Source organism: Pithys albifrons, chromosome 9, assembly GCF_047495875.1.
Source record: "Pithys albifrons albifrons isolate INPA30051 chromosome 9, PitAlb_v1, whole genome shotgun sequence".
Taxonomy (NCBI): domain Eukaryota; kingdom Metazoa; phylum Chordata; class Aves; order Passeriformes; family Thamnophilidae; genus Pithys; species Pithys albifrons.
Genome location: NC_092466.1, coordinates 17,812,123 through 17,825,094, shown reverse-complemented (window position 1 = coordinate 17,825,094; position 12,972 = coordinate 17,812,123). Strand labels below are relative to the sequence as shown.

At 37.5% G+C, this 12,972-nt stretch overlaps 1 protein-coding gene across 2 annotated transcripts in view; it reads left to right on the top strand.

Moving 5' to 3' along the window:
• The window catches only part of TBC1D12 (TBC1 domain family member 12), a 45,699-nt gene that overhangs the window by 19,973 nt on the left and 12,754 nt on the right, over window positions 1-12,972 (top strand). The window contains exons 3-4 of one of the 2 annotated variants that reach the window (XM_071563822.1): window positions 5,243-5,299; window positions 11,802-11,917. In XM_071563822.1, coding sequence (XP_071419923.1) covers window positions 5,243-5,299; window positions 11,802-11,917 — 173 coding nt within the window. The remainder of the gene's footprint in view (window positions 1-5,242; window positions 5,300-11,801; window positions 11,918-12,972) is intronic. The other variant, XM_071563823.1, reaches the window with a different exon arrangement.

Sequence of the window (12,972 nt, the reverse complement as noted above, 5' to 3'; positions counted from 1 at the left end):
CTGACCTTGAACACTTCCAGGGATGGGGCATCCACAACCTGCCTGGGCAGCTTGTTGAAGGTAATCTGAAAAAGTAGTCCTATTTTCTTGTTCTGTTGTTTGTCAGTGATGGTGTTTGTTTGAAACCATAGTGTTTCCATTTTTTAACTTCTCCAAAGTGGTAGAAAAGCAAATGTGTTACAGCAGTATATTATCTCTAAGTATGGTGGAGTTACTCCTAGCCACCAGTCACGTGGTTTGTGTCATAATGTTTGCCAGATTAGAGTCACTGTTGGATTTACATAATCTTGAGAAAGGTAATAGCTAATATTTTTAGCTTTCTATTTGGCTAAAGCATACATGGCCTTTAGATAAAGCCTCATGAGCCAAGATATGCAGTTATCAAAGGGTCATCCAGACTAACAGATATACAACACCTAAAAAAATGTGTTTAATTGAGAAGTGACCCTAATGTCTCCATATTTAACATGCATCAAATGTCTTGCATGTGTGTTTAAAATTTACAATATATCTCCTTGTGCATATGCCTTTGCTTCCCACCCCCCAAAAAATTGCTTAAATTTGCTAAGCTGTTGATGGGTTAGAATGAATACAGGTACACTTCGTTATTGAAGATCAGTGGGAAACAGCATCTTCACTTTCAAATGTGTGACTGAAGCCCCTAGACTAATTCCTCACTCTGCAGGAGATGTGAGCAAAAGAATATAGGCAAGAATGCAGTAATAAGGCCTTCAAGAAGTTGATATAAATATGATTAAAACTTCATATATTTTATTCATAAGCAGTTCTGGGAACCTGGCAGATTAGTTCATAATCTACATGAAGTGTCTCTGCAAACCTGCACTTTGACTTTCTAAACTGCAGTGGAGGGATCAAAGATCATCTGAAACACGAATGCCATGCTTTTCTCCATTTTTTAAGCCATCTGTGGCCAGAACCATGGCTACTTACTGTAGCCAGCTTTTGTAAAATGAACTTTTGGTGTAAGACTGCGAGGAGAATGGGCTTAGCTGTAGGAAAGCTGCCTGTGAGGGAGTTTATGGTAGTTTATTATTAGCTCCGACTCTTCCATTCCTGAACGTTATTCTCCATGGTTGAACACAGTTCTCCCACTTTACTAATGCCAGTGCCCAGCCTTGAGAGGGTGCAAATAAACCCTTGATTAAGGAAGCTCAATAATGAGTCAGCATCCTTCAGATAAAGGATGAGATCTTAAGCAGCACTGTTGCAAGGAAAATTAACTCACAACAGGAAAAGCTTTGTAATTAAGAGCAGAAGGAAGTCTTTTGGATAAGAATAATACTTACATCAAAGCTTGGTGGCAATATAATTAGGCTTAAAGGACTTTCCTATTAATAAAACAGAAAAATTGCATCATTGTACACTTATAGCCAAAAGGTTGATACAGCTCAGGTGTCCCCTTTCCATCCTGGCTGATGGAATCCTCCTTCGTTATCTTTGCTATGGTAAGGATAATGTAGTTAATTGATAATTACGCTTAAATGAATGTTCGTGGTTTCCAGTCACTGTCTATCAACTAGACACGGCTGTATATGCCTCTCCAGACAAGTCAGGTAGTGATTCTAATATCTTGAATAACCTCCAAGAAAATCTGGAAACTTAATTTGGAATACTGATTCAGACATTTTTCAGATGGCGACGCTAGCAAGGTCTGCCTTCAAAGGTTGTCGAATGAATACGACTGTAAATAATTTCTTTGCAAGCTTCTTAGCATATGTAGAAGAAGATGAATGTTTTTGTGGTGGAGCAGCCTGGGGGGCTGCCCTGCCTGGGGAGCAGCAGAGTCCCCGGCAGCTGCGCTGCTGTCAGGCTGCTCCGGGCCAGGGGCGCTCGCTCGAACTGGGTCAGAGGTTGGAAGTTCTTGGCAACTGCATCTCCCCTCTCGCAGCTGCTGGCACGCTCATCTCTCCTTGAATTGAGAGCTGCCCAAGCAGGATGTGATTGAGGCCAACTCTTTTGCTGGACATCTCCCTCCTCTGGGCTTCCTTCCTTCACTGTTTTTTAAAAAGGGAAAACAGCAACTCCCCAGGACTGCAAATGTCAAACACATTTGATGGTTTTAGGAAGTGTGCCTTCTTTCATGAACTGGAGCTAATAAAGCTGGCTATTATAAGAAATATGTGGTCATTAATGATCCGTTTTTTAAACTCTTTCAATGTGTACAGAAATCTGCTTTAGATTAGACTGCTGAAATATTTTAATGCAGAAGTATTTAAAGCAGAAACAGACTTGTGAGTAGATATATAACATTTTGGAATGTATTGACTAGAGTCCAAGTTCTGTTTAAAAATGCGAGCTCAATTTCAGTTTTTGTGCTTATGGTTTATATAAAGAGCTTTTAATCTATGATCAAAATTATTCTGAATATCAAGTCATTACATTTAGCTTTTTTTATCAAAGCAATCTTGCATACTTTTAATTAATTTGTTCAAAGTAGTATGGTAGGGTTTTTTGTCTTCTAATATGACTAAATTAAAGTCAACTCACAATATGCAAATACACATGGCAAAATAAATAAAAAAGTACAACATACACCAAATTCATTTTATCAGCAGTTTTAACAATGCTTTTCTCGGTGTCAGCCTTAAATGAGGTGGTAAAAAAGACTTATTTTCTATTTAAATCCAACACACCATGAAAAGCTTGCAGTGATTTAGAAATACTTGCTTATTCCGAAGCGAAGCCATCTTTTTCAAAACCTGTCACCTTGTGTACAAACCGAAAGGTTTTAATTTTAGACAGTCCACTAAATACTAACTTTTGACTGGGTCACTGCTGTACAACTAACCTTTGAAATTGTGTTGGGGTGACTCTTAAATCTTTAAGAAGTACTTGAGGGCTAAAAAACTCAGTGTCTTCAGTTGCATATTTTTCCAATGTTGTTATCTCCGGTCTGAAATCTAATGGAGAAATTGCAGTCACCGATTTGGCAGAATTCCCATGGTCTCCCAGGGACAAGGGTTTTTAGAGGCTTCTCTTCAGAGGAACAGATGCATTTTGAGTTGGTTTTCATAGGACTCTAACCTTCTAACTTTCAATATTAACTCCTCAGTCTTGGTTGTTGCTGCTTAAAAGAGCATGAAGCTCTTAATGCTTATAAAAATGTGTATGGTGTTTGTAAACAAACCTAAGGGCTATCTGTGAGAAGCTGTACAATGCTAGATGCTTTTTCATAGGAATGGTTTGTAAGCAGATTGTTATTTAGAGGTCCTGTTGGCTCACCTTGTGCTACTGCTGGAGAAAATAGAAAGGCAAGACTTGTGCCTGTTTACCAAATACAGAGTAGAAATACATTGAAAGGACAGACAATAAACTTGGCTATGGAGTCTTGTTGCCCTATTAGCAGCAGTGAAAAAGCTGTGATGGTTTTCTTTGCAGGTGCTGTGGTGGTTCAGATTCTCAAGAAATGCACTGTATGATTGCAGAATTACATGTGTAGTCAGTAAAATATCTATTCTAGAAGTAAACCAAAGACATTCCCCAGTATTTTAGATTTCTGCAATGATTATTTTTCAAATAAATGGTAGTGAAACTAGTAGGACTTGATTGAAAAGTGCTTTGTTTTGCATAGAGGACATAAAATACAGTTCAGCTCCTGCTACCCAAGCTTACCCAGCAGCTTTGACAAGGAAAACTTGTTAAGGAGAACTTGTTATTATGTCAGTGCTATGCTAGTGCTACAAATGCATCTTCAGGGGAGTACTTTACAGTAGGGATGAGATTAGTGTTTTGAAAATAACACAGAGGTGTTGACTTTGGTGGTGTGAATTCTTCTGATTGCTGTTTTTTTAAAAAAACCAAAGTTTTTGAGGAGAACTACTAAGGTTATTGGAGCAAACCTTTTCTTCCTAATGCTTGAAAAAGAAAGTATAAGCATTTTCATTTCTTGGAAGTTTGGGGTAAACAAAGAGTATAAATTGAGGTAATAAAAATGATAAAACTACTTTGATTTGATGGGACATGAAGTTTTGAGGGTTTTTGTGATCTGGATTTTATCTTCCCTCCCCCTCTATTGTGCCTTTGAATTTCTTTAGCAAAGCATGATGAATTTGTGGGGTTTTTTATTTTCAAAGAAGTGAGGATTTGGAGGTTAAGCAGACATGCTGCTGAGTCTGAGGTGCTGATATAGCAAAATCATCACCTAGTCAGGATGTATCAAATTCCAGAAGGACAGGATTTAGCGAAGAGATTCAGGTGGTAAATTTGCTCTTTCATGGACATTTTTTTTTAAGTTTGCCTTGTGTTTTTTGTTGTTGTTGTTTTTGTAGCTGGTTGGTTAGTTTTTTTTAATGTAAGCCTTGTTCTTCTGAGGCTGGTATGGTACTTCAGTAGTGAAAAGGAAAAAAATAGTATGTCAAAGGAGAAGAAAGCCTTTAAAATGCTTTCTAATATTCTGGATTATGCGTGGTGAGGAAAACTGCTGGTATGTTCTGTTGAAGTCATGATAAAAAGCTTATTTTTCTTCTTCCAGGTGCTGTAATTGAGTGCTTAAAAGGAATGGCTGTGTTTGTCACCTCTCCTACATCCCATTTTTAAGCTCAGCTTTGCTTTCCATTAGAAATGTGCAGAGCTGTAGTTGTACAGGGTCTCCTCTAGCTGGGCATGTTTTCAGCTGACTGTCTTGCTGCAATGTGCTATGAGCAGTTTGATTGGTACTTAGAATCTTACTGTTAATTAAAGTGACTGTTTCTCAAACCCTTACAAATGCATCTCAGTTCTCATCAGCTCACCAGTAATGTTGAGGTGTAGTTCACTTTTGAACGTTCAGTTTAGAAATCCTAATCATAACGTGGCAGGAGGAAGGGGAGGCAATGTTTCGTTTCTCCTTTTTAACAGGTACCTTCTGAGGCTGGTGTAAGTCTATGATGGGTAGTAGGGAGAGACAGTGTTGTATCAAGGAGTGCCTTTTGTCGTGCACCTGAGAAGCACCATGGAAAAAGACCTACCTTTGGGCAAAGGTGCTGATAATTGAAGATATAAATCAGTTAAACCAGGAAAATAATCTAGTCGATGTCTGTACACATCTTGCACAAGTGGGCAGTCTTTGTATGTATGTATGTATACTTTGAGAGCTGGAGAAGGAGGTATAGAGACATCTGTGTTTCCTCAAACATAGAAGATAAATACATGTGAATTTAAATTTTGGCTTGCATGTTGCTATATTGTAGTGGTCTTTTCCTTCATTTATTCACTAAGGCTTTGCTTCTGTTTTTCTCATTAGGAGGACAGTTCTGGCAGTCTTGCGTCAATATCTGCTCTCAGTCTGTTAAACACAGGGGTATGAATATGAAATTTAATATATACTTTTTTTTTTTAGTTTTATTCAATGCCATGCATGGGACTCATTAAAATAGAACAAACATCACATTTTCACAGTAGCATGAATATTTTAAGGCACTAACCATCAACTCATTAAATACCATTAGTAGAATAAACAAACTTCACACGTGAATCTCACTAACAACTTAAAGTGATAGAGTATTATTGTTTACTGTTTATGTTGCATGTTCCTGAATAGCAGGAAATAGGTAATGATAGAGCTTGACAGTAATTTTATGTTTGCTGTGCCTCATTGCTTAATGGTAAAAGTTCTTAAAAGGCTTTAATTTGTACTATTTTTGAATGCCTTATTAGATTTGCAAACTGATAAACTAGAATTTTTTTCTATCGCTAAGCCACACGTGCTATTAATAGTGGCATTTCAGAACTCCAGATGATTTTAATCACTTATTTCCAACATGAAATTGGACATCTAGCAAAATGTACGTATTGGAACTTATGTCATCTATTTGCTGTGACCAGTACCCGTCTGAAATTGCTCCAATGTGCATGCCTGTTACTTTGTAAGATTTTTATGTCATTGCACACTCTGTTAAACAGTAACAGTACAGGTTGGCTCTTTGCTTTTGTGAAACCCAGTGGCGAGGTAACTGCCAGTTGATACTGATGCCCGTGGCTTCATGGCCCTGCCACTCTCAGCTTTCTGTACTGGGCCCAAAGGTGGTGGCTTCTTGTAAACAAAAGAACATGAAATTTGATGCACCTTGTTAAATATCCAGTTAAAGAAAAAATAAAGGTAACAAAGAATTGCAGTTGGATGGCATCACTTTGGAAGGTTGACCTAGAAACTCTTAGTGTCTGGGTATTCTGTTGTACTGTGTGAAGATAGTGTTTTTTCCTCCATCAATATAAGTTCTTCCTATTTCACCTGCAAATTAGACAAGAATGTACTGTTCTGCCTGTCCTGATAGCATCTGGAATTTAGTTCTGGAAAGTTATCTAGTGTATGACTCGGAGAATTTTTCAGTGACATCTGCTCTTGCTAAGAACACTTTGTTTAGGATCACCTTGTAGCCAGTGCTGGCTTCAGATTTTAATGTTTAACCTGGCGGCAACACAGATGATGATGTAGGATTATGCATTAGCAGAAATTCTTCCTACCTGGATCCTATTCTAAGTGATTCTAATAATGCTTCCTTTCTTGAATTATCAACCCTGATTCGGAGAACTACAGAACCATCGATTTCAACTCTTCCTGCACAGGACCATCCCCAAGGGTCACGCCATGTCCCCAAGACTACGTTCAAGTAGATTCAAATGAAGGGAAACAATCTTTCCAATAATATATGTAGTTAGCTGTACAACATCATGAAAAGAATCATATAGATGGTTTATAGACCCATCTGCTCCAGAGTCTTGCGTGTAGGGGGGAAAGAGGTTTAAAACCATTTGCACAACATATGGCAATCCCCATTCTGTTTCCTCAAGAGAAGTCTTGATTGATAAAACTTGTTTAGTATCAGACTTAGAATTTTGGAGGAGAAAGCACGTTAGAAGAAAGTACACAGGGTACATACTTTTTTAAATTGGAGTATTAGTATGCCTTGACATCTACTTTAGAGGCAATCTTTAAGGTAGGAGAAATTAATTCAGTGTTGCCTATCAGATCACTTTCTCCTCCAGCATATCTGAAACATAACTGGATCTGTGGTGTTTCAGCTGTATAATTGGTACTATGAGGACTTCCACAATCTTTGTAATCCAAGTCTTTTATTGCTCATTTTCAGGAGTTCAGCTTTTGTTGTTGGATCATAGGTAGATTAAACTTATCCCAGCAAGATTCATGTTAAATTTTATGGTTGGTATTTTACTCCATTACAGCTGTATAGTTTGGGCACTGTAGATGCAAGTTTGTTTTCTAAGACTGAATCAATGTGTTCACAGATAGTTAAATACTTTATCAGCACAGGCAGACCCTACTTAAGGTCAAACTAATGCTTTTGGAATGCTGCAGTGCAGCTGTTTTTCCTTTCTGGAAAGGAGGTTGTTAAGTATTGGAAGAAGCAGCTACGGGCAATTGCACATATTACTCAGAGCAATCCAGTTCACTTTAGAAAAATCTGAAATAACTGTCAATGGTCTGGCTGTCCCAGATGGTTCTTCAGTGGAAGGATGAAAGAAACTTCAGGTTTGTGTGTTTTCCATGCAGATAGCAAAAAGGTGCAGGCAATACATCTCTGCAGGTTTGTTATTCTCCTTTTATTTAGAACATCAGGACCTTTGTGTGGTGTTTGAGGGTGGAGTTTGTTTAGTTGGTTTTTTTGGTGGTTGGTTGGTTGTGGCTTCTTTAAGAAGATACTGTTTGGGATATCTTTTATCTTTGTAAGCACAAAGGCAGTTTATCAGTGAAGGACTTGTTTTCCCCCACAGTTACCTGCTACCTGTCTGTAGGTTAATAGGCTTATCTGTATTTCTGCAGGATAAATAGCAGAAATGCAAGTCCCTCTTCATATTGAAGCACTCTTAAATATATTATCATGGTGTTTTTTCAGGAAAACCATGCTTTTTTAGCCTCTTAACAGGTTAATTATTAGCTGAGAGGATGAGGGGATGCATTTCCAGCCTTAGTAAGGAGATAAGTAAGTATTTCTGCTTTCTGTTAAAGCTGAAATTTGTTTGTCTTTATTTTGGGATTGTAAAATGTTCTAGAACTTTCAATAAATACCTGATATGTTACATTAAAGCATCTTTAACAACCTTCTCTAAGCCTGTGAGACCATACATATGACACTTCCAAAATTACTATTTTTTACATATATAGGTCTTACATAGTCTCCAGTCTTCTATCTTTTGGCACATTCCCTGCATTTTAAGCATTTGACAAGACATTTGACCTTAGATTGTATTTTTACTTTGTTATGGAAAAGTATTAGCTCAAATATTTTGAAGTGAAATTTTAGATCAGCTCAAGCTTTTTTGTTCTGCATCAAGATTTTTAGATTCTGCTTCAAATGAGTAGTAAAATATATTGGATTCTTTACATCTAGTCAAGCAAAGTATTAAGAAAAAAATTGGATATTTTAGTTGCATAAGTTCTCTACATGTCTGGTGGTTTGGGGATCTAATCTTCAAATAAGTTTCCTAGAGTACAGGCTTCTTGGGGAAGAAGCAGCTTCCGTTGGAAAGTCCTGATACTTTGGGAATGTGTTTCAGTTTGGGGAATGTGCCACCATGACAGTCTGAGCCTTGTAGCTATTTTGATTACTGCTTTGACTTTTTCTAGTAACACTTAGAATTTTCCTTCTCTGTTCATGCGATCATTTCTTACAGAACCCAACTGTTCATAATGTGTACTTACTTTCAGAAACACAGTTGGATGATGAGTCTACCCTTTTGTGGAAATCTCTGTTGAAGGGTTTTTTATTATTTTGTTTGTTGTGTGTTTTTCTTTTCTTTCACTGTTGCTTTGGAAATAGTGTATCAGTTCTTAACACATTCAGTAGTCAGGAGCACTAGCATTGTTCAAATGTGTTGCATGCATTAACAAAGTGAGAGTGGTATCATTTGTAACATACATCTTTAGGGCTTTTTTAAAGCTTGCATGCAAATTAGATATTTAGGGATGTTGAAAAGGTTGCCTCATCTCTGACCACTAAATGAACTTGATTTTGTGTCTCCTGTTATACAGGAGAGTGTGAAAGTAAATTAGGATCTCTACCAGTAATAGAAGGGATGGCATTGTTAGAGTACTGCAGCCTGGATGCTGAGCTCTCCTGTCACAGGGTGCATTTCTAACTTGCAAATGTACTGGAGTATCCTGAGGTGTACAGCATGGCAGGAGTGTCAATGCTTCTGTTTTCAGGTGGAACGAGATAATTTTACCTTAAGAATGTATATATTCATTCATAGGGAGAATGTTGATTTCCCCCCTCCCGATTTTTCTTGTGGTTGTGTGAATTACAGCAGAACTCCACCAATCTTGTATGTCCAATTGCTCAAGGTACTTGTTGGAATGTGACAAATGGTGTTGGATGTATATTATTTTAAATCAAAATCTGTCTTGGGAATTACCCTTCACGAAAGGAAGTGTGTTCTAAGAAATTTGTTTAACCACAGTTCTTGGCTGAAGACTTTAGAAATATTGAGAATTAAGTTGTATTTAAGAAGACTTGGCTAGTAATTTTGAAGTCACTGTGTTTAGAAAGAATTAGAATTTTAGTGTGAATGTTTAAATGATGAGAGCAAACAGTTGCAACGTGTGTATGTGGGCTTTGTGAAGATTGAAAAGCAAGAGAGGTTCTCCTCTACTTGAGAGTAGCCTGACTGCTACAGATCTGTGCCTGTCTTTTCAGGACACCAACAAAATTATTTATTTGGTACGCTGTGATGGGGAGGAGTATGGTACAGTGGCTGAAGGGTGGATAGCTGAAGAGTTTGTTGAGGAGATGTGGAAACCACTACAAAAGATACTGAGGATGGTTTTGAAACATTCTTTGCTTGATTTTGTGGAGGTGCAGTGCCCTTTTCTCTTCAATTAAACTATTGTACTGACTCCCACAAACTAGGAAAAAAAGGGAATAAGATGAGGTTGGAAGGGGGGACCTCTGTTAGTTTCAGAGATCAGAGGAGGTCAGGCCACAATGACACATCCATTATATGCCACTGTAGTTTTCAGATCGTGAGGAATTATCTGGAATGCAGAGGGCTGTAGCCTCTGCCTGGCAAGAGTAGAGTCTCTATTCATGGTGATATTAAAAGTGTGGCTGCATAAGGCCCTGTGCAACCTGATATAGTTGTCCTTACTTTGAGTAGGGAGACTGGACTGGACCACCTTCAGAGGTCCCTTCCAAGCTCAATGCTCTGTGATAACTTTAGTCTTGAGATGAGATTAATGTGACATTATTGAGGTTATACTTTTCAGATCACTTAATGTATTATGCCCAGTGTGGAAGAACAGAACTTTTGTTAGAGATCATTAAAATGGACAGGAAGAGGAGGCTGTTGAGCAGAAAGCTCTGAGACCTTAGTGTTGAACTTGTGCCTTCTCTGGAAATCTGATGTTGCATTCAGTGCTTGTAAGAGGTCTTTTCACATTTAACTTTATGAACTGTGTACTGAATTTTTAACCTATATAATAGTTTTCAAGTTGTCAGCTCTATTTCTGCAGTGCTGTTGAGGAATAGTGACTGTGTAAAACTTTGCTTCTCCCTGAGAGAACTAAGGTGTCTGTAGAGCTGTGTTTAGGTGTGAGATTCACTTGGCAGCAGTTTGAAGAGAAGACTCATGTTTTATTGGGAAGATATGTGACCTAATTGGTATTTGATCCTTTCTCCTTTATTTTTGGAGACTGAAATGTGAGGTATTCTGGTTAATCTGAGACTGAATTTACTTACACAATTATTAAAGCACTGGATGTATCCAAAAGCAAACTGTATAAATGAAAAAAGGCTTACACAGGTTAGAGCTCACTTGGCTATGATTAAGGATAGAGCTGTGTGATCTGTGAAAATACATTACTAAGGTATCTTGAATTTGTTCTCTTAAAAAGATGATTTTTCAGATCTATGTTTGGATTCCAGTACATGAAACACACAGAGAAACAAGTATTTAGCCTTCATGGCTAAGGAGAGTGTGAACCCACAAGTTAACTTGGTTTGGGAACAGGTTAAATCTTGTCACAGATACCCATTCAACACATCCTAAAAGGTTATCCCAATCAATTGGCAGTAAATATTTATTTAGAGACTAAAGAAGAGGGGATGTGGGATTTGAGGTTTTCATTTGAGTCTGTTTAACAGCCTTTTTTCTAAAGATTGTATCATATTTCTGTTTTGTTGAGTTGCTTTTGTGGTAAAAGGAGTGGGATTCTTCCTCAATCTTGTGTGTATTAAAGCCTGTTAAATATTTCCTAGTAGAGTGCATGTTTTAACCTCTGAGAAAGAAATTATATGAAAAAAATAGACTTGTAATGATAAATATTGTTACATTATCACTGAGTATAGTGTAGGTGGTTAATACGAGTTTGATGGTCTTGCTAAAGGCGTCGAAATGTGAGGTGCACTGGATCTGATGGGTGGATAGAATTGAGAGGAAGAAATGGGAAGAGATGTGGTCTTGATTAGTGGCTTTTGTTGTTAGTGGTGGGAGGTTTTTTATTGTCAACTCTACATATTACTTAAATATACTTGTACACTAATTAGGTTGAGAAGATTATGCATGTTTCCTAAGTAACTGATCCTTGGATGCTCAGTTGTAGTATTGGACTAGAATAGATAAAAGGTTAAGTTGATAGAAGAAACTGCTTTCTCATTCATCTTTACTTAGCAGTCCTGGAAAGCTGCACTGCTGCTGTCAGCAATTTCAACTTGTACTGTCTTGCTTGCTGTCTTATTAAATAATGTTAAAATATGTGATGTTAAATTATTTAAGTATCATCATGCCTAGTAACTATGGGTGAGTCTGAAAGTTGAAATTCAGCTTATATCAATAATGTTGTTTAGGAATATGAAGCACGGACAGGAAGAATGTATAAACCTCCACCCCCATCAGCAAGACGTAAAAATATTGAATTTGAACCACTTTCAACTACGGCTTTGATTCTGGAGGATCGACCAGCGTAAGTGTGATGCCACTGTGCAACTGAATTTTAGATATGCTTGTGATGAGCTAAACTGTCCCAGATAATAGTCTGAAAAGTACCTCCAGAAGAACCTTTTAAAGTATGTGATAGTCCATATGAGGAGTTCTTTTTCACTGTAATAGAGCCACTGGTCTGTTATCTACTGTATATCACTGCTGTCTCTGTGGGCATCCTCAAAGTCTTCAGCAATTTTCCTGATTAATTTTTTCACTGCCTTCTCAGCATGCACTTCCTTTTCCCTACTCCTTCTTTCCCCATTCTGGAAGTTTAATTTCCTAGAGTAATTAAAAATTGGTAGTAAATGGGTCAGTATTTTCACCTATACAGTCTTTAGCAATTTTAAGGAAAGAGAAGCCCCTGCTGACCAGGAGCACGTGCTTGAGGAAAGCAAATGGAGCAATGCTTTCAAAATGCACCATGGAAAAGCTTGTGATAGCACTTCTAAATGTTTGCTCTTATCACTCCACTTAGGAAATGGAAACCAGAACATATTAATCAATCAGTATTCTTTCTAGGGGTATATAAGCTCATTTAGTGCTCAGACAGAAATATCCTGAATGGAATTATGGATTGCTATGAGTATTTTTTCATCAATGTATTACTTCTTTTACTGTATGACAGAGAGTAAGATAGGCAATAACTGGATTGCTGATGCTTTGCTTTACTTTCATGCTATCACAATTCACCAACTACTATAGGTATGTTTTTACAAATGATACTTGTTTCAAATTGCAGTGCCAACCCAAGTGTTGAATATGCTGCTACAGTCTAATCCTTGAGTATATATTCTGCTCTCACTTTCATTGGAAATATTAATAAGTGATCTTGTCTGTATAAGAGGAGATGGAAAACTTTTAATATGAAAATGACAAAACTGCATTCTATTTATTTTGAACCAAAGTAGACTAGAGATTGGGTAAGAGACTGAGACCAAACATTATCCTCTGATGTGTTTTGAAGTGAGTCCTCTTTGTCAAGAGGAAGCAAGTGTTTGGCAATTAGGGGATCACTGTGCAGCCAAAAAAAACCCA